Genomic DNA, 27,550 nt, shown 5'->3' with positions numbered 1-27,550 from the left:
TGCAAAATGTCAATACAATCAATACAAGCATTTCAGTAAAATGTAATTTATGCAATATTTCAAACTTTTAACCTACTTGGGAAAATCAACCCATGGCAACAGTTTAAAAGTTTCCCAATTCAGGACTTGGCAGCCCTGCATCCAACAAGAGCTGCACGTCGAAAATAAGGAGAGATGACTGACAAGACCATGCTTGAATATTTGCTGCTCAGCCGATCCTGAGCTCATTTACAAATATCTGGCCGAGAGAGCTCAACGCGCTGCTTAGAAAAAAACGCCTGCAAACTAAGAAAATAACTTTCGTCAATTTGACAACACACACGCTGTAAATCCTCACAACACAATCAAACAAAGAAACGCACTGCAAATAAAGTTTATGTGCTTGTATTGTGAGCATTTGCACCACCTGCTGTCAAACTGATGAAGATGTTTTCTTGATTTGCTGGTGCTTTTTCTATTTGCATGTGTTTTCTGAAGTTGCAACGTGTTGAGCTCTCTCACCGTAAAATACGGTAAATAATATTGATGTGCGCATGCCCAGTAGGACAATCTGGCCGTGTAGGGCTAGTAGAGCAATCCACTATAATCATGACAGTGTTATATACAGTAGCCTATTAACGACAGTGAACATCACTCATTTAACTGTAGGGGGACCCAGAGTAGCAAAACTACATGCAGTTGCTTTAATTATTTACGACAAAATAACAACAACCAAAAAAGTACAATTCTTTTGTTTTTTACTTTTTATTTACAACTGAAAATTTTAGGTTTAATCATAGCCTATTTGCTTGTTAATAAGCATTGAAACATTTTAAAGCTTAGCATAGTGCATAGTTTAAAGCTTATTTAAACTGATCATATAGCCTACTGTTTCACTAAAACCCAGTAAGAAATGAAATTTAGGAATTCAGAAAATTGGGATGCAATTTCTTCCAATATCAATCACAGGGCTCTGATTCAATAATAAAAAAAATACATACAGTTGCAGTGTTACAGACTGTCTAACTTTTTATAGATTCTAGAGGAGCAAGAAAATTACAACTTTATCTTAAATTAAATCTTTGAGAATAACCTGAAGTGTACCAGACAACTCCATCTGAACCAACAGTTAAAAATGTTCCTTTTGGGTTGTCAAGCCTTTGCACCCTGTCATCACATGCATGAGGAGGTTGTGTAGGCCTACATGATCTTACGTGCGACAGTGCTGACTATCTTCTCTTCTTCTTCATCCTCCGTAAGCACAACATTTTATTATGCTAAATTTCGACTCTAACACTTTAGCTGTAAATAAATTCCAGCGTTTAGAGGAACAGACACACCTGAATGTATAAATATACTTAAGTCATGCCATTTTATATTGATGTTATTTTTTCCTCTGCAGGTTTCCCTGCAAGGCAAAGACGTACTTTCTCATTTGAAGCTCAGTACAAAGAATCTGTCATCAATGTTCTGTAAGTATGTCACCCAGAGAGATTAAAGTAGTTAAAACGGTTCATTTAACTAGTGCATCTCTCATTTCATAAAAAGTTTACCTTCAGTACATTAGGCAACTTACAATGGACAGTTTTAGGACTGTAGATATATGACTAACATCTGGTTTGAAAATCATTGTCAGATGCAGCTCCTTTAGGGCCAAACATTAGTCAAAGTCAAAGTTTATTTGTCAAACAGCAGTATGTGTTATTTTACAAACTCACTATTGGAAAGAAAAGCTAGACTTTAGAACTTTTCAATGGCCACATATCACTTTATAGAAGTGCAATCAACAACTTAACAACTTAAACTTAAACTTACAACTTAAATCTCTGTTCAAGATCTTCTGCTCATCTCGTAACAGTCCTTTTCAAGAATGCAGTTCAAACACAAACTCACTCACTGACCAAATTAAAACGAGAAACTCTGCAGCACTGCTGAATACAGCGCACAGAAGTACACTGCTAATTTCTGTTTGCTTGTGCAGAGGACATATTTACCCTCATTACCATTCTGGGCCCTTTCCCATCCACTTAATGACATTCAGCTAGTCCCGCAGGTATGCAGGCCATGGAGAGGTGCAGTCAGCACAAACCGGACTCATGCTGACTGAAGCATTAAGCAACAGTTCTCATAGCCTTTGCTATATCCCCTCTCAAAGCCCACCTAAGGCCAATTAGACAGTAAGGAAAGAACCACAACAGACGTGCCAGAGGTATGAAATGCGAAGCTGCTGAGTCTGCACTTGGGTAACATATACCAACTGATTTCTTGCACTCAAATTGCCTGTCATAATGAAGTGTGTCAATAAAATCTGCCATGTGTCCCTTGGAGAGTGAGTTGGGTAATCCAAGTATTAGGTATATTTTGTGTGCTTCATCAGTTCCTTTTTTAGTTAGATTTCCCGCTGAGGGACCTTCTGAGAGTGGCATATTTACAGTGCACTTGCAGTAAATGCATATTTCAACATGTTCACTGTCTGTGTGATTAGTCATTAGTGTTACTATATTGGCATGCCAAGCTCTTTTAAAACAGTTATCAAGTGCATTCATTTTTCATCTGCCTAAGGGATCTTTTGGCCCACTGCTGTTGTGAATAATATAAATATCGGTTATAGGGTACTAATGTTTAATGTGTTTTTATATGGTGTTTAGAATAAATGACATTTCTATTCCACACAAACCTTTTTCTCTGTCTACAGCAGGCATATCAAAATAATAAATGTATATCTACGTATGTATCTTTCTGAATTGCAATATGATGAATTTGTTTCACTCTACTGAAATATGAAGCCGTTGTAATGTTTCTGATGTTAATGCATGTTTAAAAAACACCAGCTTTAATTCAAGTCGTTTATTTTTTACTGAAAATAGTAAACATAAAATGCAGAAAAGATTGTATTTATCAAAGTAGAAACTACATTAAATATATATCAAGAATTCACATGACAAATTTAGAGAAAAACTACCATACAGATTTATGTATCAGTAAGGATTATTCAAGTACCCTAACCCTACATTATATAATACATAAATACATATATTGCTTCACATTACCACTAACAAAACCCCCAAATATATGGATTTGTTTCCCAACATGACATTTCAGACAGAATTAACACTTTAGACATCTCTAGAGTTACTAAAACATCAATGCAAAAACTATTCCTGGATGATCCTGAATTGCTTCTTTTGCACAGACCTAAACTGGTGCTACATGTGTATAAACATGACTGAATTTGCAAGTTCTCATCCATTTTTTTCTTCTCATTTCTTGTAGCCACCCATATAGCCTCTCAGGAAGTCCTCGAATCGTGGGGCCACATTTTCAGGGAGAGCTTGTTCTTGCTGGGCAGGCTCATCTTTGTGTTCTTCACTTGTGGATTCTGCCCGGCGCAGACGGCAGTTGTAGTCGATTTCTGGGTCACAGTCTGGATGGGGCTCGATGATGTCGTCTTTGACCCTCTTGGTTGCTTCAGCTCCAATGGACAGCTGAGGGGCAAACTTACCACAGTTGGGGTCGTACGGGTGGCAGTCTGGTTTAGAACTGGCAGCACCTGCCCTCAAGTCCTGGCTCTCCACCGGAGTGCAGTCCTTATCGTAGAACATGTAGCAATCATAACCTTCCTTGGTCTTCCCACGGATGCCCAGGCGGTGACGGGTCTGGAACTCTGGGAGAACTGGAGGGGGTTTCCTGAGAGCAGCGGCTCCACCCATCAGACAATACGGATCGTAGCGAGGGTCGCAGGCCAGGTTGAGAGGTGCAGGCTCATCTCTTGGAGCATATTCCAAGACAGGCTTATTGAGTCCAGCTAGTTTGGCAGCTGTGAGGGGATTGCAGCCCTCTTCAAACAAAGGGTTGCAAAACCGCTCTTTGGGTGCTTCTGCGTTCCCACCGGTTTGGGCTGCAGGTGACGTGACGCAAAGGGGGTCAGTGGCGGGGTTACAAGTGGGGTACAGATGATACAAACCTGAAGGTGATCTGGCCACCAGCTTGGGCTGGCAGTAAGGATCTTTGGTAGGATCACATCCAAGGTGAGCATAGGAGGGCAGAGGTCCAAGTGAGGGCCTGTAGCCATGAGCAGCGCGCAGGTGGTACTGCAAACACTCTGTGTCTGAAGGATTGCAGATGCGCAACAGTTCTGCCCTCTGTTCAGCCGACAAGAAAGGCTCAAGGACAGGAGCATTGTAGTGAGCTGGCTGGGTTTTCAGAGGCAGAGGGAGTAGAGGAGACAGAATCGGAGCACGGACCTTTTCTGGGGCAGGTGAAGGCTCTTCTGCAGCTTTTGGTCTAACAGCATAGAGGCAGTAGGGGTCAAGGTAAGGGTTGCACACTGTCACAGTAGCTTGCCTCACAGGAACAGGCATGACCATCTTGGCTTTGGGTTTGCTGGTGGATTCTGCAATGCAGTCTGGGTCGTCGGAGTTGGCACAGGCTTTGTAAATTTCACTCAGGTGAGTGAGGTAATGGTTGTAGGAGCGTCCTTCTTCTACTCTGTGCTTGTTCTGCAGGTAAACAAGGTACATGCGATCCATGTCCTCAATCTGTGGAGATAATCACAGAGAAACAAAATTGGGCTAATTGAATTACTCTTAACAGCTCACAAGAAAGTTAAATTATTTATAGGATTCTTACATTAAGTCATAGAAAAATCTCAAAAAGATTATGAGCCTGCATGACTAGCAATCTCTGTTTTCGTTTAAGGCTACTCACTCCCTCCTGGTTGTTGGTCTGCATGAAGTACTTATACCAGCCCCAGAAATCAGGCAGGCTCCTGTAATTGGCAACATTTCTCCTGCCACGGACCAGCTGTTTCAGTGATGACTTGCTGTCTGTTTTCACCTCAGCAGCGTCCTCTATAGCTGAACCAGCACATAACAACAGTAAGTATCATTAAAGCATCATTTAAAGGGATAGTTCTGTCATTAATTACTCACCCTCATGTTGTTCCAAACCAGTAATACCTTTGTTATTGGAACACAAATGAAGATATATTTGATGAAATCCAAGATCTTTCTGACACTCTCGGAGTTCATCAAAAATATCTTAATTAGTGTTCCAAAGATGAACGAAGGTCTTACGGGTTTGAAACGACATGAAGTTGAGCAATTAATGACAGAATTTTAATTTTTGTGTGAACTATCCCATTAAATAAAATTCAGACAACATCTCAGTATTTTTGTTTTATTTATTTATTTATTTAATCAAAATCTTACATTAGTGTATTTTATTACTTAGCATTTTGACAACTTCACTATTATTATAAAATATGGAAAACTCTGTGATGATTTGATTGAATTCTTAAGAAATCTTTGGGATTTTTGCTTTGCCAATGTGTCACAGTCCATATGATGTATAACCTAAAATGACAATAAAAAGAAGGAGATTCTATTGTTTTAGAATCTTAAGAAGTTTTATGTGAGGCAATAAACCACTGCCATTTTGCAGGTGTGAGCATAATGATTCATGTTTAATGACATTATCTCACATCTGAGCTTTGATGTCAGTGCCATTTACAGCATAGCTGATTATATAATTGCACAAAAAAGTCCAACTCACCATCCTCTTCTTCATTGCGTCCTACGGGACCAGCATTCACAAAGTCTATGTCAGACGTTAATAAAAAAATAAATAAAAAATACAAAGAAAACAAAAGAAAGAAAAAACTAAGTTGAATTGTTATGAACCAAATGTCACACTTCTGAAATGAAGGAAAATGCCAACCGACTATGAGTGCACACAGCAGGCACTTTTTCCGTCAGCGGAGCCTGTGTCTTATTCTAGTGATTACTGGTCTGTCTCGGCTCTCTGAGAGCTCTAAGTGCTCTAAAATGGGACTTAAACTTCCGGGACCCCCTGCAAGTGTACCTGTTAAAGTACAAAGAGATTGGGGAACCAGCCCACAGGCTGCTACCATAATTACCACAGCTGTAAAATAAAATGAAGGATGTAAAATGGTCTGTACATGCAACATTATTTGTGGCATATATCTGCATCTTCAGTTGGTCTCTTTAGATATTTAGCTCATGGAAAATATACAGTTGGCTGATAATCACAAGGTCTATGTTATATGGAAATTGTTTGACTGAAACCACTTCACAAAGGTGTTCACAAAAAAGAATAACAATACACAATGCTCATTTGTTTTCTCTGGTTTTGTAAATACTGTGAAGTTTCTGCTGTAATAGTAACCAGATGTGCTGTTACAGAGATGGATGCTTCATTTGGTCCATACTTTATAATGCTTCAGTGATTTATACTGAGCAAAGTTTGAATTGTGCTAAATATTCAGGATTACAGAATATTTTCTTTTCTTTTGATCAAAATGGATTCTCACCTGGTATGAAGACAGTAGCAAGAGCCATTCCACAGAATATAACAGATAATGTTAGTCTGGCCATTTTTCTTGATTAGTTGAATCCTGAAAACAAAAACTGAGAGAGTGATCCATATCAGAGACATTTCCAACCAATATTCAAAACAATTGTTGGCCAATTGGGGTTTTCAATAGTTGATTCTTAAATAATAATGAACTTTTAACTATTTTATCTTTTAAACCATGCATTATTTGTTTAAAATAACCAATAACTTGAAATAATGTGTTGTTGTACAATTTAGTTTTTAATGGATAGACAATTCACATTCTATTGTTCTTGTGAAAAATATATATGTTAATTGTTGTTTTTTCTTTTGTCACTTTTTAAAATTGTTACTTTTTAGATTTATAAGTATTTCTTAGGCTTTCCCTGTAATTTTTTAATGTCTTTATGAATACTATTTACTCCTGTCTTACATAATTCCCAAATTGTATGTTTTTTTTTTTTTGTTTGTTTCTTTATTTCTTTCTTTTTAATTTTTACATTGTGTAATGATGAGGAGGGGGGACAAACACATTATAAATAATACAACATGAATAGAAATCCATGTAAGATTATCAAATAAACAAATAAACAGACAGACAGACAGACAGACAGATAGACAGACAGACAGACAGACAGACAGACAGACAGACAGACAGACAGATAGACAGATAGATAGATAGATAGATAGATAGATAGATAGATAGATAGATAGATAGATAGATAGATAGATAGATAGATAGATAGATAGATAGATAGATAGATAGATAGATAGATAGAGATAAATAAATATTAAAATAATTTTAACCTCCACCTAATTTATTAAGAATATTTTGTCTGTATCAGTCAACTGGATGAGAAGAGAGATCTTCAAAAGCACTTACCTGTTCTAGCAGAAATGTTTGAAGATACTCCTAAGTTGCCGATGGGCTCTTAAGGGGTGTACTGAACTCTACACACAACCCCTGCACTCCCCTTCAAACCCTCTGAACTGCTGTGGTGAGCACCATCATTTTTAAGGTGTTCCATGATCATTAAGAAAAAAAGGCATGTCAGATGTCAGGAGCTTGCTGTTAGCCTTTTTGGGATTGGCTCTTGCAAAATCATCTCATTGACCAATGAAAGTCCTGTAATTAGGAAGAAAAGCAGCAAGATCCAACTTGGAAGAGGGAGCCGGAGGAATGCAGAAATAATCAAAGAAATACCTTTTTAGTGATTGATGAATGAGGTGCCACATCTACCACTGAGACACAAACACGACCGAAAACCTTCATTCCTCCCCATTCTGCCAAAAGAATGATATAGCTTCTGAATCCTACTGCTCAGTATTATGCAGATTTATAAAGTAAAGCTCTATGGAATTCTCTGTTTATATACTTTGCTTATGCTTAATTTAAAAAAATATATATATAAAAACTTCTTCATATAAATTAGTTTTATTTTGGCAAACATATGATTTAATATGATTAACATGAAAACATGATTTAACAACAAGAAACTCTGGAAAAAGTGGATGATGTAATGCTGACAAAACTTTTTGTGTGAATACCACTGCTGTATTATTTCATTTTTGATATCTCTTTTAAGAAACCTTTATACAATATTGTTAAAACACCTGCATCATCTTCTTCATTCAAGATTTTTAGGCTTAAGTCAATGGCAAAGTGAAAATAGTGCAATGTAAGCTAATTAAAAACCAGACCCATGCTGTTAAAAAAACTCTCCCCAACAAGCAGATTCCTGTCAGCAGCTTTTTGAAGGTGTTATCTGGCAGTTCCTTCACACTCACTAAAGATTCCACAGGAAAAGCAGAACGTGTCAGCCACTGTCATAAGAAGCTGAAGACAACTGAAGGCCAGAAGGTTACAGGATGTTATAAAAAAATCAGGTTTAGGTTAACGATCCGACTACTTTTTTATGACAAGAACATCATAGATCAGAATGATGGCCTGTCAAATATCATTTGAGGTGATTCCACCAGATATAGCTGCAAAAATCTATAGTTGAAGCTATATGGTGGCTGCCTGCTTATGGTTTAGAAACGACATCTGCAACATGCCACTCTTATGCATATACTGTACTGTATGTGACTAAATGTTTAATAGTGTCCACTAAGATCCATTCACCATGACGATGGGATGGCCAGATCAGCATGTCCACTGTTACACATATAATTAAACGTCAGGCTTGCTGCAAACAGGTGTTTTGCATAGCACATAAACCTGCAATCCAACCTGGAAGCAGCTGAGCACACAAACACGATATAGACTCATAATTTCAACATTCCACATGTAGAAGAATGTGACATGTGCTCAGAATTTTGGAACACCTGGCGCCAGGGAAGAGTTTAAAAATCACTTAGAAGACAAAAAATTTTATTTGTCCTTCACTGAAGCAATTTTTTATTAGTATTTATATTTACCAAATGTCTACTTATCTTTCCAGAAATATTTAATTGCCCTATTTCACAAATTTTAGTGAAATAAGTGACTTTTTGTTTAACTTGTGACAGAATGAGTGTGGCTGGAAGGTCAAGGTGGTTAAACTCTGAGGAGTTCTGCTTTTTCATTTGTTTTTTCACAGTTCACCTGTATGTCTCTGTAGAGTTGTATGAGACTTGAGACAAGCCAGCTTTCACATCTTCTCACCTGGAAATAGGGCAGAGCACTTTTCCTTTCTTTCCACACATACAATGGCTCCAAAATGCATTCAGACTTAAGTCACATCTAGAAAATGTGTGAATATCAAAATATTGAACCAAGTGGTATTTTTCTTAAAAGTATATCGGAAAATCTCTTTTCAAGCTAATTTTCAAATGTTAAAAAATTCTGTTGTTCAAAACAAATCGACAGTTTCTGGTTGTCAAACTGTATGTGTCTATATACAGTCACTGGGATGAACTACATCTCTGGTTTCTCTGAATGAGACGTTTGTAAAATATTTCTGCCATGCTTTTTCCCACCCAGCAACACAATTTGTAAACAATAGTATTTTATGGAAAACTAAAGGCCTTTCTAGAAAGAATTCAGGCTTGTTTTCATGTAAGACAAAAAGCAAACAGAAATTATGTGTATGACACCATGCAATTGACATGCCAGAAAGGACAAGTAACTGAATCTGTCATGTATAATTTTACATATTTCAATGTGACATGAGTGACATGAATCAACGACATTAAAATATTAAGATAAATCAATACCAATAATATGTTTAAGAAACCTTTTGTTATATGATTATCTGTATTTATTGTGATAAGCAAAGTCATCCAGTAGGTCTGTCATACTGTGCAGACAAGCTTTTTTCATTTTTCTCTTTATTTGAAGAACATTCAGAACAAATGAATGTGTGGCAATTTTTTTGTGGCTTGTTTGATTTTTATTTTGGCCCTGAGACACAAATCACACCACATTAAGCCACTCACTTCATAAAGAAATTCTGCAGTAGTAAAACCATCTCCTGCTGGGCCTGAATCTTTTAAAGGACCACCAGATGCAGAATTATGGAAGAGTTTATTTTTAATTGTTTCAATATGTTTAGCTATAACCTGTACAGTCACTCATGTTGCATCCTGTACATTTGTTCGGACTGAATGTTACTGAAAATATTGGTGTTGTTCTTTTTATCTGTTTTAAGGGTGGTGATGGCGCAGTGGATAAGACACATGCCTTTGGTGTGAGAGACCCGGGTTCGAATCCACTGTGAGACACCAATGTGTCCCTGAGCAAGACACTTAAACCCTAGTTGCTCCAGAGGCGTGCGACCTCTGACATATATAGCAATTGTAAGTCGCTTTGGATAAAAGCGTCAGCTAAATGAATAAATGTAAATGTAATGTAAATGTAAGTATGTAATTATAAACATCTCTCCATAAAAAAGCGGTCATAATATTTAATCTTGAAAAATTTCATTTTTGAATAGTTCAAAATGAAGCACTTTGATTCATGTTTGATGGGTTTAATTAATATGCATTGGATGAATTCCTGCATAGTGGTGAGCATAAATCATACACATTTGAAACATGACTTTTGTTCTGCTGACTTAAGGGAAAGTATAGGTGATGTATGAATGGTGCGCTTTACAGGTGGACTGCGAGTAAATCACGGGGTGCTGTTTAAAAGTGTCAGATTCATGAGGAGCACTGTTCCTCCCCTTTACCTGGTAAACTGAAAACATGCAGCTCATATTTAACCAGTAACTAGATAATTATGACAGTGAATACATTTATGATCTGTTTAATCATGCATTTGGTGACAACTAACAATTTAGTTACAGCTTTTCCATTACAAAATTGCCATTACAATATGAAAAGTCACATTTTTAATGTATCACTAAAATTATCACTAACAGTTTAAGTGAAGAAAAAAATATTTGTAATGTGAATTGAATTTTGACCTCATTAAGGATTGTTTTAAAGTCACTTAAGATATTTTCCATTGCCAAACCTCATTCAGAATAATGACAAAAACCACAATTTTGAATTGTACGGTTTTAATTACATTATGGAGATTGTTTATACGACTATATTTTGCTTATTCTCTTCTGCTCTGACAGACAAACTTGCACAGGCATATAAGGCGATCAAATGTGCGTGGCAGCAATCTAACAGGAGAGATATATAGGAATAAATAATATATTTAAATAAAAAAAACTGCTCAAACTGACACTGATTAGAATCATTTTTGAATAGCAGTCATTATAGTGACTGGCAGAAATTCCTATTCAGCCAATGTGTTACAGAAAGCGTTTGATACATCTCAAAACAAAATTCATAATACATCAGAAGTTTGTTAAAAAACACTAAATTTAAATACACACCAAGCACCACACTGTGAACAGAAACAGTCTTGGTTATATTTGCGTCTGTACTTACATTGATGAAAAGGCAATAATGGGTCAGTTGATAAAAGACTACTCTCTTTCTCACAGAAAGCACATATTTTGATTTATAAGACTGACTAAAAGTACAACTGTCGTGTACTGTCAACAACTCTCTACATTGTTCTTGGGGATTAAATACATTTGACTTTTTGTTCGTTTTGCCTGAAAAAAACAAATTGAGGTTTTTTTGTACATTAAAGAGAAAGAGTTCACCCAAAAATTAGCGTTATTTACTCACTTTCATGTTTTTCCAAACCTGTAAGAGTTCTGTGGAACACAAAAGATAATATTCTAAAGATAATATATTTGATGAATATTCATATGAATCTAAATCATAATCAACTTTGATGCCTAGTTGGTTCACTATAAAAGAAGGTGCAAACTGACAAAAAGTCTAAAATATGACTACCCATGCAAAGGATTACACTAAGACCACCAGCTTTTCAAAAATCATTCATGAAAAATACAAAAAAAATTAGAAAACAATATTTCAAATAAAAATACATATTTGTCACATGTGTACTTCTCTACAAGGTGTTTCTGTTTGCTTATTAGTGCTATCCTGATTGTCAGTTAGTGGGAGGCCTTTACTCTTTGGCCATGAAGCTTTATTTTATGAGTAATTACGTGAAGTTGAAAAAAGATAAATATTTGGCAGCAAAATATGGAGTATCCTGCATCTACCAGCCCTTTAACAGCTAAACAAATGACTTTACTGTGGTCCATAACCCTCTGGCCATTGGCGGGTTGGAGGTTGACAGGAAACATGGTGAAAACTATTTCCTCCGATGACCCACTGAGATGGAGCTACGCCAAAACCAGCCACAATCACCTTCCCCGTGAAATACACAAATAGCCTCCTTCCACAGATGACTTTGTTTTTATAGTAAAACAACTGAATCACACCAGCAAAGTAAAACAATGGAATACCTTCATTACTCTTTCCCTGTAAACCCGACATTTATCCTCCCACCCACATCCCATCACAGAGGGAAGCGGAACCCCTCTGAATAAAATCATTGACGCCCCAGTAGTTTGGACAGAAAGCCTGAAGAGGGTTTGCTAGGTTTAGACGTTTCTGCACGGCTCGAGCGGTCCAGCCCCAACTCGCCTTCCAGCTGTTCCAGCTCTGATTGGTCCAACAACTCAAAGTCCTCCGCCTCGCTGTCCGATTCCTCGGCCAGGGCCTGGACCAGCGCAGGCACTACAGCCGCCTCCAGGCGCTCCTGCATTGCCGCGGTTACTGCTGCCGCGATTACGTCTCCAGCCAGCCTCTGCACAACCTCCAGGGCCTGGGCCATGGGTTCCTCCTCTGACTGTGTGGACCCGACCCTGCTGGGATGGGCTGGAGGGGTGGGCATCCCAATGCTCAGGTCTTCGTCATCATCTCCATTTGTTCCCAAGCCATTGTCCAAGGAGGGAAACTCTGGTAGTTCACCGGTGAAGACTTCCTCGTCACTTCGCTGGTCTGAGTCTGTATCAAATAAGTAATATAGAAAATGCCCCCATTTAAAAAAAAAAACAATGAGATATATACACATTCAACTGGAATACAATTTGGTATAATATCTATTATTGAATGCCTCAAAACTATATAAGTTATCAAGGTTTTAGACATTACATACTTTTATCGTAATGCTATAATAAACAAACGGCTCTAATACATAAAAACGGCTTTCCAATATAGAAACCTGACATTCATTCAATTCTTAAATCTCCTTTTTTATAATCACAACATGCTGATGACAAATTGATTCCAGTGAACTAGTATATATTTCTTTATAGTATACTAACATATAGTATAAAGTTAATACCACTGTTCAAAAGTTTGGGGTCAGAATTATCTTTTTAATTATTCAGTTAAAAATTAAAAAAATATAGTAAAAATATTAATATTGTGAAATGATTACAATTTTAAATCACTTTTTGAATAATGCATTGTTATGTATTTTTTATTTTGTATTTTAAAATGCAGTTTATTCCTGTGATGGTAAAGTTTAATTTTTAGCATCCAGCCCAGTGTCACATGATCCTTCAGAAAAATTCATTCTAAAATGCTGATTCGCTGCTCAAACAACACATAACATTTCTAATTGTTATCAATTGAAAACGGTTGTGCCGCTTAATACTTCTTGTGGAATGATACATATTAGTTAACATTTTAGATTAGGGAACACATATTCACTATTAACTAAGGGCTCTCCTCTCAATAAACTCCTAATTTGCGGCTTATTAATATTCAGTAAAGTAGTTGTTAAGTTTAGGTATTGGGTAGGATTAAGCGATGTAGAAGGTGTGTATGGGTGAAAAACAAGCAATTGTGAAGCTGAGAGAAGATGAAAGATTTTGAGAGAAGATTTTGATTGAAAAATCAATCAAACCACTGCACAAACACTGGCAATAGCAAGTACAACCATTTGGAATCTCCTGAGGAAGAAACCAACCACTGGTGTATTAAGTAACACACCTCAAACGGGTAGATCAAGGAAAACATCTGCAGTTGATGACAGAAACATTGTGACAGCTGTAAAGAAAGACCCTAAAACAAGTGTTAGTGACATCAGCAACAACCTCCAGAGGGCAGGAGGGAAGGTATCACAATCTACTGTTCGCAGAAGACTTCATGAACAAAAGTACAGAGGCTACACCAGAAGATGCAAACCACTCATTAGCAAGAAGAATAGGAGACGAGCCTCAAAAATTATGGGACGAGGTTTTATGAACTGATTTTATGGACCAAAGTGATGGAAAGGCTAAAGTTTGGAGAAAGAAAGGATCTGCTCATGATCCCAAACATACAAGCTCATCTGAAACACAGTGTACACAGGTGTACATTATAGTACACATTACACAGGTAATGTAATGGCTTGGGCTTTCATCACTTCTTCTGGGACAGGCTCATTAATCTTCATTAATGATGTAACACATGATGGCAGCAGCAAAATTAACTCAGAAGTCTACAGAAATATTTTGTGTGACAATTTACAGAAAGATGCAACCAAACTGATTGGGAGATTCTTCATCATGCAGCAAGATAATGACCCAAAACATAGTGCCAAAACAACAAAGGAGTTCATCAGGGGCAAGAAGTGGAAGGTTTTAGACTGGCCAAGTCAATCTCCACACTTAAACCCTGTAGAGTATGCATTTTACCTGCTAAAGAAGAGACTGAAGGGAGTAACCCCCCAAAACTGAAAGAGGCTGCGGTGAAAGCCTGGAAAAGCATCACAAAAGAAGAATGCAAAGGTTTGGTGATGTCAATGGGTCACAGGCTTGATGCAGTTATTGAAAGCAAAGGATTTGCAACTAAATATTAAGTCTTTTTCACTTTAATCTATGTTAATTCTATCTGTACCAATACTTTCGGTAACATGAAAAATGGGTGGGTTCAAACAAAAGGTGCAATCTTCTAAGTTGTGTATCAGATCCAGATAAAAATACCTGTGAATAAAAGCTGAAATGTTAATCTCTCATCTCATATTCATCTTTTGATGTCAAACCCAAATGTTTACAGTCTACAGCAAAAATAAAGGAATTGGCCTTACTGTTCCAATACTTTTGGAGGGCACTGTATATATAAAAACACACACATCAGTTTCTGGCAGTTAGTTTGCAGGGTTTTTGTTGTTATGTAAGAGTCTATCTGTATCATTTGTTATATTTAGACTATATTTAGGCCTGGAAAATCACCCACATACAGACATTTCTGGAAAAGGTAAGAGAGTTTTACCTTCAGAGTTTTCTGTCTGAGGTGTGTGTCCATCTGAAAGGTTAAAGGTGCCATTGTCTGTCCATGTTATTTCAGAGACCTCTGTGTCAGATATAGATAGCTCTTTGCACACAATGGAGTCCATCTGTATTAGATACTCAATATCAGTTCACACACAGACAGGAAATGGACATATTATGTATATTATTATTATTATATTATTGTCATATCCTAAAGCCCTCACAGTCTTCAGTGGCACATGATAAGCGTGTGAGTAACAGTATCTGGCCAGTTGTGTGGCAGCTCACTGACCTTGGGGAAAAGTGCAGACAGATCTGCTTCAATGCTCTCTCTCTTGGCTTGTGACTGGAGTATCCTTTTCTCTTAAGCAGGAAAGGAATATGGAGAACGCAAGTCAGCCATGACTTTAAATTAAACATTTCATCCAAAACCAAACAGAATTGATAAAAATACTTCAGTGTAATTGAAAAATGTAAAAATGCATGTGTGCTGTTTTATATGCTTATTAGTGTATTGCCTTGTTAGCTTAACAACATGCTAATGCCAAATTCCATTGAATTCAATCAAATGAGTCACCCTTTAATAGTGATAAATGTTTGGTGCGCTCCAAATCAGTCACTTATAAGCGCCCATAAAGCATTATTTTAGTATAATTTATATACTATTATCGTATTTATTTAAAAAAATATATTTATTTTTAGCTTTATTTTTGAGCTTTTTAATTTATTTTTGAGCTTTTAATTTTTATTTTAGTTAACTGCCAGGCAACATTTCTAATTCATGTAAAATTCAGTAATTTTCTATGTGTGTATTTGGGACGTACCATGATTCTCCTTTATTTTCTGAAGAAACTCGCCCACTCCAAAGTCCAGTTTCTGCAGAACTGGTTCCAACCACATCCCAAACTCATGTGACGACACCAAAGGCCAGAGAAAAATGCCCAGCACTGCAGTAAACAGATGTAGAAACTATTAATGTACGTGTCACTCTTACCAGTGTGTTTATGAACCTGCTGACTGCTAGGAAGAAAGAGAAACCAGAGACTGAGAGAGAATATCGTCATAGTTACATAACTAGGAATCCACTATCACATGACAAACAGACTGTTGGATGTTCTTGAGTGTGCTGGAGGTAAATCCAGGAAAGGCTATGCTCACCTTAGCCTATAGTAGCATGGTTACAATCATTTGTAAAAAAGACTTTTAACTATTAATTAACATCTTTTTTTTGTAGGACATAATTTGGCACTTACCTAAGATGTATGAAATAACAACCCCTGGAATGTAACGTCCAAGTATTGCCAGAAAAGAACACATGCTGCACATCAGCAGACAGAACTGCAATGAGACACAAAAAAGGATAGTTGCAAAAGGATAGTTGACAAAATACTTTTGAAGAGTTAATAAACTGCGATGTGACATGCTATACTCTAAATCTATTTTAAATATCATTTTGTTAATTATTTTATAATCATTGTACATGCAGCTTTTATGAGCTCTTGGAATGGAATAATTTTACATTGAAAAATGGTATTACAAATATATTATTAATATTAAAATTAATATTAAAACTATAATAAATAAAACATTAAAAATATGCTTTTAACATACATCACTATTTGATGCACCTCCATCAGTGATGATATAAATTAATATTAAGACCACCGTCAGGCCATGAACAATTAACTAGAAAAGGCAAAATTATGGTTAAAATGGGGAAAATGTAGAAGAAATTAAGATTTCACATGATACCCAATATATATGGTTTCCCTTTATACACTCATACACATTTTAACCTACAATCTACATTTTAATGTAAAAAAGGGTACATTATGCAAAAAACTAAATCTGTCCATACCTTGCCTGGATTCTGCTGCTTAAAAGAGGAAGTCTCCTCAATGAAGAGTTTGAGGCTCGTCCAGAAGTCTGTGAATGGAGATCCTGATCCGGACTTGCCCTCCTGGACAGAATCAATGACCTTCCAGCTACAATTAAAAGACCAGTAAAATAAATTATCATTAAAATTGAACCAGAAGTAAAGATGCCCCCTTTTGAAAAAGCACATATTCACTCATTCGGTTAAACAATGTAAACTTCTTTATTTATCATTACATATCTGTTGAAAACATATGCTACTATATATTTGTAGTGGCCTCTTCTCAACCTCTGGAACTGTGATATGACAAAACATGCCTATACACTACACACGACATGTAAATTCATGTTATGGAGGATGGAAAGAATTAAATAAAATGTAGACCTTAGTCCATTTTAATAAATGGATGTCAGTGTCTATAGCATTAACTATACAGTGTGTACGCCTTTGAAGGCAGATTCTTGCACTATCAGAGCAGACATTGTGTGAAATACCTCACAGTCTGAGTGTTGACTGCAGAAATGTACAAGAGGATTCTTATAATATCTACAATGGGTTCATGAGATAACTGAGAATGCCTGGTTAATAAATTAATATTACTGGGAATTACTGCACATTGAAAAATTTGGCTTCACGTATTTGAAGGTTCACCTAAGATATGATTACATATCAATCTATTTAGGTCCTTAACCGACAGCTTACACCGACAAACACATTTTTAATTAAATAAATCGTTATTCCTTGCACCCACTGGCACTCTTTGATGAGCTTAAATCACATATGATGTTACATGGAAAGTTCACTTCCTTGGAAAGTATAATGTAAGTTAGCTTTAAAAAAATTAATTGTGGGCAGCTAATAATAACATCAGGTAAAAAGTCAAGTAAATATTTCTTTGGTCAAACATTTGGCTTTGAATGAATTCTGACTTTCAGAACGGGGGAATTTATTGGCATCTATTAACAGGTGGCTTGTTAATGCCCTTTATCTGTGGTTATGCGCCCTACTCCCATCCCCTCACAGCTGTCGCCCTATATTTCCCATCTCCAAAACAAACCAGACAATGCCACCTAGGTCTATATGTCGAAACCTTTTCAAACACAAAGTCCTTCAAACAAACAGATTGACCCCAAAAACATGCTACACATAACCCATGCAATTAGGAACTCTCCTACAGATCCGTTTCCTCCAAAAGGTCATAAACCACATCCAACATTACAGACACGTTTCCCCACCGGAGGTTTCCTATTAACCAGAGCGCATGGGGGGCATGTGACTATGAGGCAACAGAGCTCACATTAGCATTTCACCATCTAAGTGAATGTGCCAGAGAAAGTGAGCTCAGGCTTGCCCAACCCAGACCAGAGCTGACGACTGGAGATCAATGAGGTGTAATGCTCACAAGTGTTAAGAGATTTCATCAGATGAGATCTTTTGTTACATCTTTTGGGAAATCTGCCTGTTGACTAACACTATGTGGTGTTTGATAGTTAACGCTATTTGAAATCATACCGCATGGCATGCTTGCTACTGCTAAATGTCATCATGTGAAAACCAAATAAAGTTTGCTGCCTCAAGAAAGTCAAAAATCTTTTAAAACCAAAGAACATGTGTAGAAAAGCCTAATATCTCTGTAAGTGCCAACAACAGGTGACTCTGGATTCTGAAAACCAAACCGCTCGACTAGCTGACTCCCTTGCTAATCGCTAAAACAACAAAGAAAGCTACTCAACACTCAAACAGACCCAGTGACAGAGCACTAAAATAGCCCAAAACAAACAACTGAATGCCACTGAAAATAAATAGTGTCTTTTAATTTGTAAAATAAGGGTAAAAGGAGCCTTGGCATTGGCAATTGCAGTACTTTAACAATGTTTTTAGCTTGTCTGTGGGCCTGTTGACATACACTTCATCACACATGACTGACAGGTTCCATGGCTGTGTGGTGCACATGCACGTATCAATACCTATAAAATACTTGTGACAATCGACATGAACTTCCCCTTGCAAATGTTCCAAAACAAGGGTCACTATGGAGACCACACAGCCCTGGATGCATCTGATGTATGATGACTGACATTTGAAATAATTTGGAAAAAGCTTATTTGAGACATGACAAACCTAACTGCGATGTAAGTAAGATTAAAACAAAGACAAATATTACTTGATTCAAATAACATGTTTTTACAAAAGAAAAAGAAAAAAAAAGACAATAAATATCCAAGTCACATAAACAAACGAGCTACTTAGTCAGGTATAATTCACATAACACTGATTCTTAGTATTCAAAGTTAACAACCACTTTTGTCTTTTTACCAATTTCTTCAATAGTGTATTTTTCATATTTTACCTCAGTGCTGATCCACGGTCTTCAGCAGTCATCTCAAAATTTCTAGGTTTCAACATGAAAGGCGTTCAGGTAAGTCAGAAGGTGAGTGTGTCAGTGATAAGTTCCAGAGTTCAGACAGAGTCACAAATGAAGTGTCGCATGAAGCCACACTAGCTAGTGTTTATGTTGACCAAGGCCTGAGCTTCACTATTTCAACTGGTCAGGTCTAAAAATACCAGAGTCACATAACATTCCTCAAGCAGGCATCAGACAGACAGTGCTGGGGCATGAACACACACACACGTACAAACACTCCACATAATACCCCTTAATACCCCCTCTTCACAGAATGAGACCCTCTCAGAAGAGTATTTTAAATTACTCAAATTTTTCTCATTGAAAAATGATCTCCATGCAGGAACATGGGTCTCATAACAAAAAAACTCCCTGGCATCACAATAACTTTCCACTGTTTCCTCTCTCTGTTAATATCGCAGATTCATAATAAATTACTGTTTCATTGTGAATGTTTTAAAATCTCATTATATTTAAAGAGATGTTACATTTATTTATACGTTAATTATATTTTAAATATAGAACTTCTTTAGCGCAATATATATAAGTAAATATTATACATATACTGCACTAGCAAACATTCAGACAACAGTCAGCTATATCATGAAAGTAGAATTTAGAAATGTTCTCAGGACAAGGGTATTTTTTTGTAAATGTCCATTAGGGGCAGGTTGTCACATTTTTATTGTTTTTATTATCATTATCATTTACATGTGTTTTTAAAATATGTATATTTCAAAAATGTCCATTTGAGACAGGTTTCACATTTTTGTTCTATTTTATAAAATTATTAATTAATTTTTTTATTTATATTTTTGCATAAACATCCATTTGGGGCAGACTGGCACTTTTTATTATTATTTACCTGTGTTTTAATTATATTTACCTGTGGGTCAACTTAATTAAATATTTAATTTTCACAGATGTCCTTTTGGGACAGGTTGTCATATTTTGATTGTTTTTCATATTATTTACTTGTTTTAAATGGTCAAAAATTTGGTCAATAGTTTGCTATTTTTTGTATATTTTACATTTTTGCTGTTTTATCTTTTCATTCTCAATTTATTGTTTACATTTTGTTTACCCCAGTATGGTTTGCTTAAAAATGCATGGATGTGACAACAAATAAACTAAACCATTTTACTTAGTTAATAACTTTTTTCTATGCAAGACTTCAAAATATATATACAGAACCTGACTTTCAAAAAAATTCCCAGAGAATGGGAGTAAAAAAAAAAGAAAAGCGTAAAAACTTGCCTAGTTTCCCCTGTATAGACAGACAGTAACAGTCATCTTTATTATTTATATCCCCTCTTTGTTTATATCATTATATCTATTATTATGATTTGGTCATTTGACTGTGACGAAAGGACCATGACTGGTCAGTTGTTAAGCGGACAAATAATACCAGTAATCTAACCCTCACTGAGCCTTCCTCCAATGGGCCACTGAGTGTCCAGACACACCCTTTGTTAGTTAGTATCCTGTGATGTGATTGGTTTCTCAGGTTGGGACCCTCCAAAATCCTTCCAATAAGAATGGCAAGAAAGGATTATCATCACTCGAGCGCACAAATGGCTGTGTGATTCTACTCGCCATGCCATCCAGTCTGAAACATAAACTCAAGTTTCACAACACGACATGCTTCCACTCCAGTGCATACGTCACAATGTACAGATAAACAAAGCGTTTCATCACTACAGATTAAACATATTAGTACATTATTGCAAATATATGGTGTAAACATTTGTACCAAAGAAATAGTCACTAAATTTGAATTACCATATAACTTCTGTTGGAAGTTTCATAAAAACGAAAAAAATAACAGACATTATTTTTCTTACTATCATCACACTTTAAATATAAAGTAACTTCTATGAAACAAAACATAAAAAGTAGAGCACAACAGAAAGCTCCTTAATCCCACAGCTATGGGAAGACAGGGGGCAAAGGGGTCAGCGTGAAGATCCGGGTGAAGACAACTGTTGGAACAGGACTCACATCAACAGCAGCTGGCAGAAATGAACAAGCTGAGGCAATCCAGCAGCTGTTAGTCAAGTACCCAAGGTTTTAATGAGGCCCGTCTCACATAAACACCACATTGAAGATTACTATACTAGCATCTCACCCACTGGAGCATAATGGTGCCATTGCATTTGTTTTTACCATAAGCATGTAAACAATGACAGGTAAACTTAGGTTAGAGTACAGCACGACGCAACCCAGATTAAATTAATGGAAAGCTGAAGGCCATTGATAAGCAGTATTGGATAAATTCATCAAGCGTTCCACTAATCTAATACTTTAACAAACTTAGGCCAACTTTTGAATGTTATCCCTTTTTCCCTAGACGGGGTGTAACAGTTCTCATATGCAAAGATTTGACATAAATATTGATTATATAATCTTGGCTCACTTGGACAAGTCTCCAAACTACTGCATGAGAAAGGTTACCAGTGTTATACATTTCTAAGTTTCAAGAAGGTCAGGAGTGCTTTGCTAGATTTCTTAATTAGTCTTGATCTCACAACAGCTCCTTCACAGAAGCACTGGATTTCTCTCACATGACAGGCTTTATGGATTGCTGTATGCCATCAATAATCCCAATAAGAGGTATAGGACGCCCTCTAGTGGCTACAGACTGGACTGTAGCTGATGAATGGAAAATTCTTGAGATAAAAACACCTTTATAAATACATTCAGATGTGTGCCCCCCTCAAATTTTTTAGTCAAGTACATTTTCAGTGCAACTACCAAAATAATTATTTGTATATTTGTTGTAGGTATATTATTTGCTTTAAATTAAAATTTTGTCATGTTGTTTAAAGCTCATATGCAAAAGGAATTATTAGTGAACATAAAAACTGCTCTTTTTCTCAAAATGAAATAAAAATGTGGTGATCGCTGTAAAGTTCAGTTTATAAAAAAATATAATAATAAAATAGTTCAGTAGTTTGGGGTTTGTTTGACTTTTTAAGAAAATAATACTTTTATTCTGCAAGGATGCAGTAAATTGAGCACTTGAGCACTTTTTCAATGTTACAAAAGTTATATTTCAAATATTTTTGTTCCTTAAAGAATCCTTTAAAAGGTGTCTCTTGGTTTCCACAAAAATACAAAATAGCTGTTTTCAACAAAAATAAGAAATATATTCTTAGCACTAAATTAGCATATTAGAATAGTTTCTGAAGGGCCATGTGGCACTGAATAATGGAGTAATGGCTGCTGAAAATTCAGCTTTGCCATCACAGAAATAAATTACACTTTATAATATTAGAACAGTTTTTTTTACTTGTAATAATATTTTACAATTTTACTGGATTTTTGATCAAATAAATGTAGCCTTGGTGAGCGTAAGACACTTGATTTGAATAGGTGTGCATGCTCTAAATTTACCTGCTTGTCATACTCCTCCATAGAGCGGCTCCTGTAATAAAAATAAACATAAAATAGGATCACCGCTGATGTGGTGGACACCATATAAACATTTGTTTCTATTCTTATGACAACAGTACTAACAGTCACAAATGTTACATTATAATGAGATGAAACAAACCCACACCTCTTGATCTGGAAAGAGCCACATCTCTCATCAGCTGTATCATAACTAAGAGAGCCACACACATGGAGATGAGGCTGAACACCCGACAGGGACTAATGGACACAAACCTGCACGGAAAAAAAAAAACAACAATCAGGTTTCCCATCTTTAATCATGTGCACAGTTACAGTAAACAGACATCTATCTATCACTTTCATATGTATAGTGCTTTTTTATATAAAAACTGTAAAATGATCTAAGATCTGTAATCATACTTTTAAAAACAATAAAACTACATGCTCGAGTGTGGTTATTATTATTTCTATTCATTCTCATTACAAGTTATGTAAAATCATGTGCTTTGAGGGAGAAACTAATTCCTATTTGCACTCCAAAATAAAGCCATGTTAACCCAAATACAATATTTATCCACATGCCACAACAAGAATGCCATTAATAGATTGACAACTTTTGTGCATGCAGGGAAATTTTAAAAAATGTATCATGCTATGCAAAAGAAACAATTGTCACTAGCACAATAGGTCCACCACAGTACGAATAGAAATACAACTGTACTGAAGTCCAGCGCAACCACAAATACCAAAATGCCTTAGGGGCCAGACTACAAAAAAAAAAAAAAAAAAAAAAAAAAAAACTGTTAGGCCTGCTGATTTAACTAAGCAGAGAAATGTAGAGCATTGGACAGCGATAAAGACTGACTCATTACTGCAATATTTTATTTAAACTCCAACATCACTGTGTCTTAAAGCAAATGTGCCATTTGCAGTTATACATTCTGCATGTAATAAAAATATGCTGCGTCATGTGTCTCACCAAAACGCTAGATTTGTAGTTGCGAAGAAAGTGGAAGTCCATAATGGTCTTTTCCAGTTAATCAGCTTCGATATGCGGCCCAGAGGATAAGTGTCTGCAGGGCGTCGGACTCCCGAGGGCTGCTCTTCCTCTTTCTCCGCCATGTCTTCCCCTCCACCTGAGCTGAGTGATCTGGACGAAGCCTCGCCGGCGCTCTTTCCCACCGGCTCCGGCTCCACCTCTGAAGCATCCAGGCTGTCGCATCTACCCTGATTATCCATAGCAAAGCCCGCTCCTGACGCGCGCTGCCAGCTGCTCTTTGTTTTGTTGTTGTTTAGTCGCTGACGTCACTCAGAGGCAGCCCCGGGTTGCTGTTGGGACTGTCCACCTGCTCTGGGTCAGGCTACCTCTGCATGCAGCTTATTGCTCGATATTACAGCCAAATCAACGTTTTGTTTGATTTCATTCATATTGCAAGGAAAACATGCGTTGTTTTCTTCTATTCATCTTTTTCTTCTTCTTCTTTTAGCTCATCATCAGCCATCATTCTGAAGCTTTGAAAATATTTTCTTCTTTAGCTTATCTTCTTTTACAGTCTTGTATAGATAATCAGATTTAAAAAAAAAAAATTTTTAGAAGACAATATGAATGAGCTTTACACGCTCTTTAACCACTAGGGGCGCAGTGTACATTTACTGTAAAGTGCTTGTAAACAGCCACTTGCAGTGGAAATAAAAAAGTATAAAATTACTATATGAAATATTTTTTAAGTATTATTATTTTTAACATCTCTTAAGCCGTTCTTCTGCTGTTTAATGTCGTGAAGTTGTAACATAGGCCTATATGTGACCCTGGACCACAAAATCAGTCTCTTTCAGTTGAAACAGCTCAGACTAACATTTTAGTCTAGGACTAGGCTTAAGCCTTGTTTGTGAAACCAGGGGTACGGGTTTATAAACTTTTTGGATCTTTTAAGTTTTGATTACCTGGACTTTAAGTGGAGGGACAGTAACCTCTCAGGTTTTAACAAAAATATCTTCACATATGTGACCCTGGACCACAAAACCAGTCTTAAGTTGTAGCAATAGCCAAAAATACGTTGTATGGGTCAAAGTTATCCCTTTTTCTTTTATGCCAAAAATCATTAGGATATTAAGTCAATTTCATGTTCCATGAAGATATTTTGTAAATTTCCTACCATAAATACATTAAAACTGAATTTCTGATTAGTAATATGCATTACTAAGAACTTAATTTGGACAACTTTAAAGGTGATTTTCTCAATAGTTAGATTTTTTTCCACCCTCAGATTACAGATATTCAAATAGTTGTGTCTCGACCAAATATTGTCATATCCTAACAAACCATACATCAATGGAAAGCTTATTTAATTAGCTTTAAATTGATGAATAAATCTCAATTTCAGAAAATAAATCATGGCTGACACAATCTTGGCTGCAAGGTCAAAGCTAGTAGTAACACTATCAAGTTGTTAAATTGGGGTCTTATTATGAACACGTTATGAACATTACTGCACTACACAGAAATTAAGCAGATGATCGACTTGTCAACTGATCAATATATCTTAGAAAAGAGGATTTTTAACACAAATAATTTTGGACAGCCTTAAAAGATTACTATCATATTAAGGCAAAAACTACATTAATAAGTATTAAAGCAATTATACTGTATTTAATTATATTATTTTATCATTATATCAAGTGTTACAATTGCCCTCATCTCTCCTGGTTTTGAATGCCAGTGATGTGAAACTCCAAAGCAATACTTTTTTTCCATTTGAAAAAAAAGAGCTTGCAGAGACATACAAACATGTACAGAGTCTTGTACATTATTATACTTTTCCAGTTGATTGATTACATTCAGTAGGAAAACATTTCAATGTTTGTGCAAATTAGACATTATCAAATTAAATATGCACTATAGTTTTTATCATTTTCTAGAACAGAAACCTGAATATTGGATAAAGTCAGTTTCAAAATTATTGCTTTATTTTGCTGACATATTGCAGTCAAAGGTCTTTCTATTTTGGATATCTTTTTTTATCACTCTAAACAACCAGAAAAAAAAAATACATTTTCACTGATTTGGGGGATAAAATGTTGTATGAACTCAGATAATATATAAAGAAATCCTTCAGAATATAGGTTGAAATAAAATAATAAAGTCTGGTGCGTTTAAGTGCAAATGAAGTGGAGATTTCTAGCTCAGTGCATAAGAAAAAAAATAATTTTGAGAAAACAGCCTTTAAAGATATGCACTGAAATTGAAATCTACAGATGCAAACAGATAAAGTGCACTAAAAAAAACCTAAAAGTGTATTTTGATGTGTAGTTTTCTTTCCTCTGGTCTGAAACATCATAATGAAAAACCAAATATCCCAAAAAGAAAAACAATGTGCCTATACAGTGTCTTGCCTTAAAATTATTTGAGCATGATATATAAAATACACTATTTTTGGAAATAAATACCAATTCCCATTAAAATCTCAGTCATACCTGCTTTTGACAGGCTCAGTGAACAGCATTGACCTAATTTTTGATGTTACACAATGAACTGTGTACTTCTGAGCTGGCCGGTATGCAAAATTACAGCTTGGGACAAGTTTTAAATAAATGTAAAATATGTTATATTATTGTATAATTCCGAACTTAAAATGATTTCAGACAAATATCTATTTCTGTTTGGAATAATCTTGCATCAAGCAAGCAAAAGCAGCACTTTGTACCAGAAAGAAGTGTGGAGCCACTAATTGGACTGAATTTCAGTGGCAACAAAAGCCCTGGCTAGAAAATTCCAGCCCTGGATTTACAGGGCCTGCTTTGTTGCCGCAGTGTTTGTTCTCTACTGCTGTGTTAACAGTTATCTTTTCGGTGGTGGCCTCTCCCCACCCTTCCACACAGTGCATGAAATGTTCCTCGACACAAACCCGTCCAGAGCCACCGTGGCACAGTACAGGCGATGCTCCGTTCTGCACAGGACACCATCCAGAAACCAGGAGTGGCCCAACAGCTGCCTCGCAACCATGTTCCCACACAGCTTTGACTACAACCAGCCGATGAGAAAGCGTTGAGAAGAAGGAGACATGATGGGACAGTTCCCGGAGGATGTGGTGGGTGGCTTCACCACAGAGGAACTGGAATGCAAGATCTGCTACTGTGCTTACAGCCTGTCAAATCAACGGCCCAAGGTCCTCGAGTGTTGCCATTGTCTTTGTGCCAAGTGCCTTACAAAAATTCTCGATTTAGGAGAATCCTCTCCGAACGCAGTAGTCTGTCCATTCTGCCGCTACATCACAGACCTTCCCGGAGAAGACGTGGACAGTCTACAAGACGAGTATAACTTGATGTCGGCACTGCTGTCCATCCAGACATGGAAGCATCAGAACCTTAATGACAACCAAGGCGAGATTCTCCTCAGTCCCAGACGCCTCAACTCTCTTGTGGGACACGCCGCCTCAGCTTCTCCCACCTCCATTCGTTCCAATTACGTGGTGATCACCATTATGGAGCCTCGGCAGGAGTCTGTTATTCCAGGTCAGGGTAGGGATTACCGCTCTTCCAGCCAGGACTCCATGGCCTCGGTTACTCAGAGATGGACAGTGTGGAACTGTGCGGCCCTGCTGTGCCAAACTTCAGCGCGCGTCCTGGTCTGGCTGCTGGGGCTGCTGTACTTCAGCTCGCTGCCTCTAGGGGTCTATCTGCTAATCATGCAAAAAAACACGATGGGGGTGTTGATGGTCTGTCTGGTACCTGTCAGTCTTCTCATCGTCATGGTGTACGGCCTTTGCCAATGCCTATGCCGTGAGTTTTGGGACTGTGTACCACCATAATGACCAAAGCAATAAGTGTAACTGTTATGTGTGGAGATACGATGATTGGATGGTCCTGCCAGTTTGTGGAAACTCGTGAATTTTCCAGTTTATTAGGTAAACAATGTACAATGAACTGAAATACAAA

At 36.7% G+C, this 27,550-nt stretch overlaps 3 protein-coding genes across 3 annotated transcripts; 1 reads left to right on the top strand and 2 right to left on the bottom strand.

The window, feature by feature from the left end:
- Positions 1–3,239: 3,239 nt before the first annotated feature.
- Positions 3,240–6,374, bottom strand: LOC306880981 (uncharacterized protein; the record flags this gene model as incomplete). Its single annotated transcript, XM_079434775.1, has 4 exons — positions 3,240–4,517; positions 4,687–4,835; positions 5,533–5,553; positions 6,311–6,374. The coding sequence occupies 4 exons, from the start codon at positions 6,372–6,374 to the stop codon at positions 3,240–3,242; spliced, it is 1,512 nt and encodes a 503-aa protein (XP_079290901.1).
- A 4,175-nt stretch (positions 6,375–10,549) lies between these two features.
- On the bottom strand, positions 10,550–23,932 carry LOC306880871 (reticulophagy regulator 1-like). The gene is made up of 9 exons (XM_079434670.1): positions 23,595–23,932; positions 22,782–22,888; positions 22,616–22,646; positions 16,798–16,924; positions 16,193–16,277; positions 15,764–15,886; positions 15,232–15,302; positions 14,941–15,064; positions 10,550–12,684 (listed from the first exon to the last, which is right to left on the bottom strand). The coding sequence occupies exons 1-9, from the start codon at positions 23,852–23,854 to the stop codon at positions 12,227–12,229; spliced, it is 1,386 nt and encodes a 461-aa protein (XP_079290796.1). The 5' UTR covers positions 23,855–23,932; the 3' UTR covers positions 10,550–12,226.
- Positions 23,933–26,676: 2,744 nt separating this feature from the next.
- On the top strand, positions 26,677–27,423 carry LOC306881524 (E3 ubiquitin-protein ligase RNF182-like; the record flags this gene model as incomplete). The annotated part of the gene is made up of 1 exon (XM_079435673.1): positions 26,677–27,423. The coding sequence occupies one exon, from the start codon at positions 26,677–26,679 to the stop codon at positions 27,421–27,423; it is 747 nt and encodes a 248-aa protein (XP_079291799.1).
- Between the last annotated feature and the right edge of the window lie 127 nt (positions 27,424–27,550).

This window comes from Barbus barbus (genome assembly GCF_936440315.1).
Source record: "Barbus barbus genome assembly, chromosome: 15".
NCBI classification, from domain to species: Eukaryota; Metazoa; Chordata; class Actinopteri; order Cypriniformes; family Cyprinidae; genus Barbus; species Barbus barbus.
This window is presented reverse-complemented; position numbering and strand designations above follow the sequence as displayed.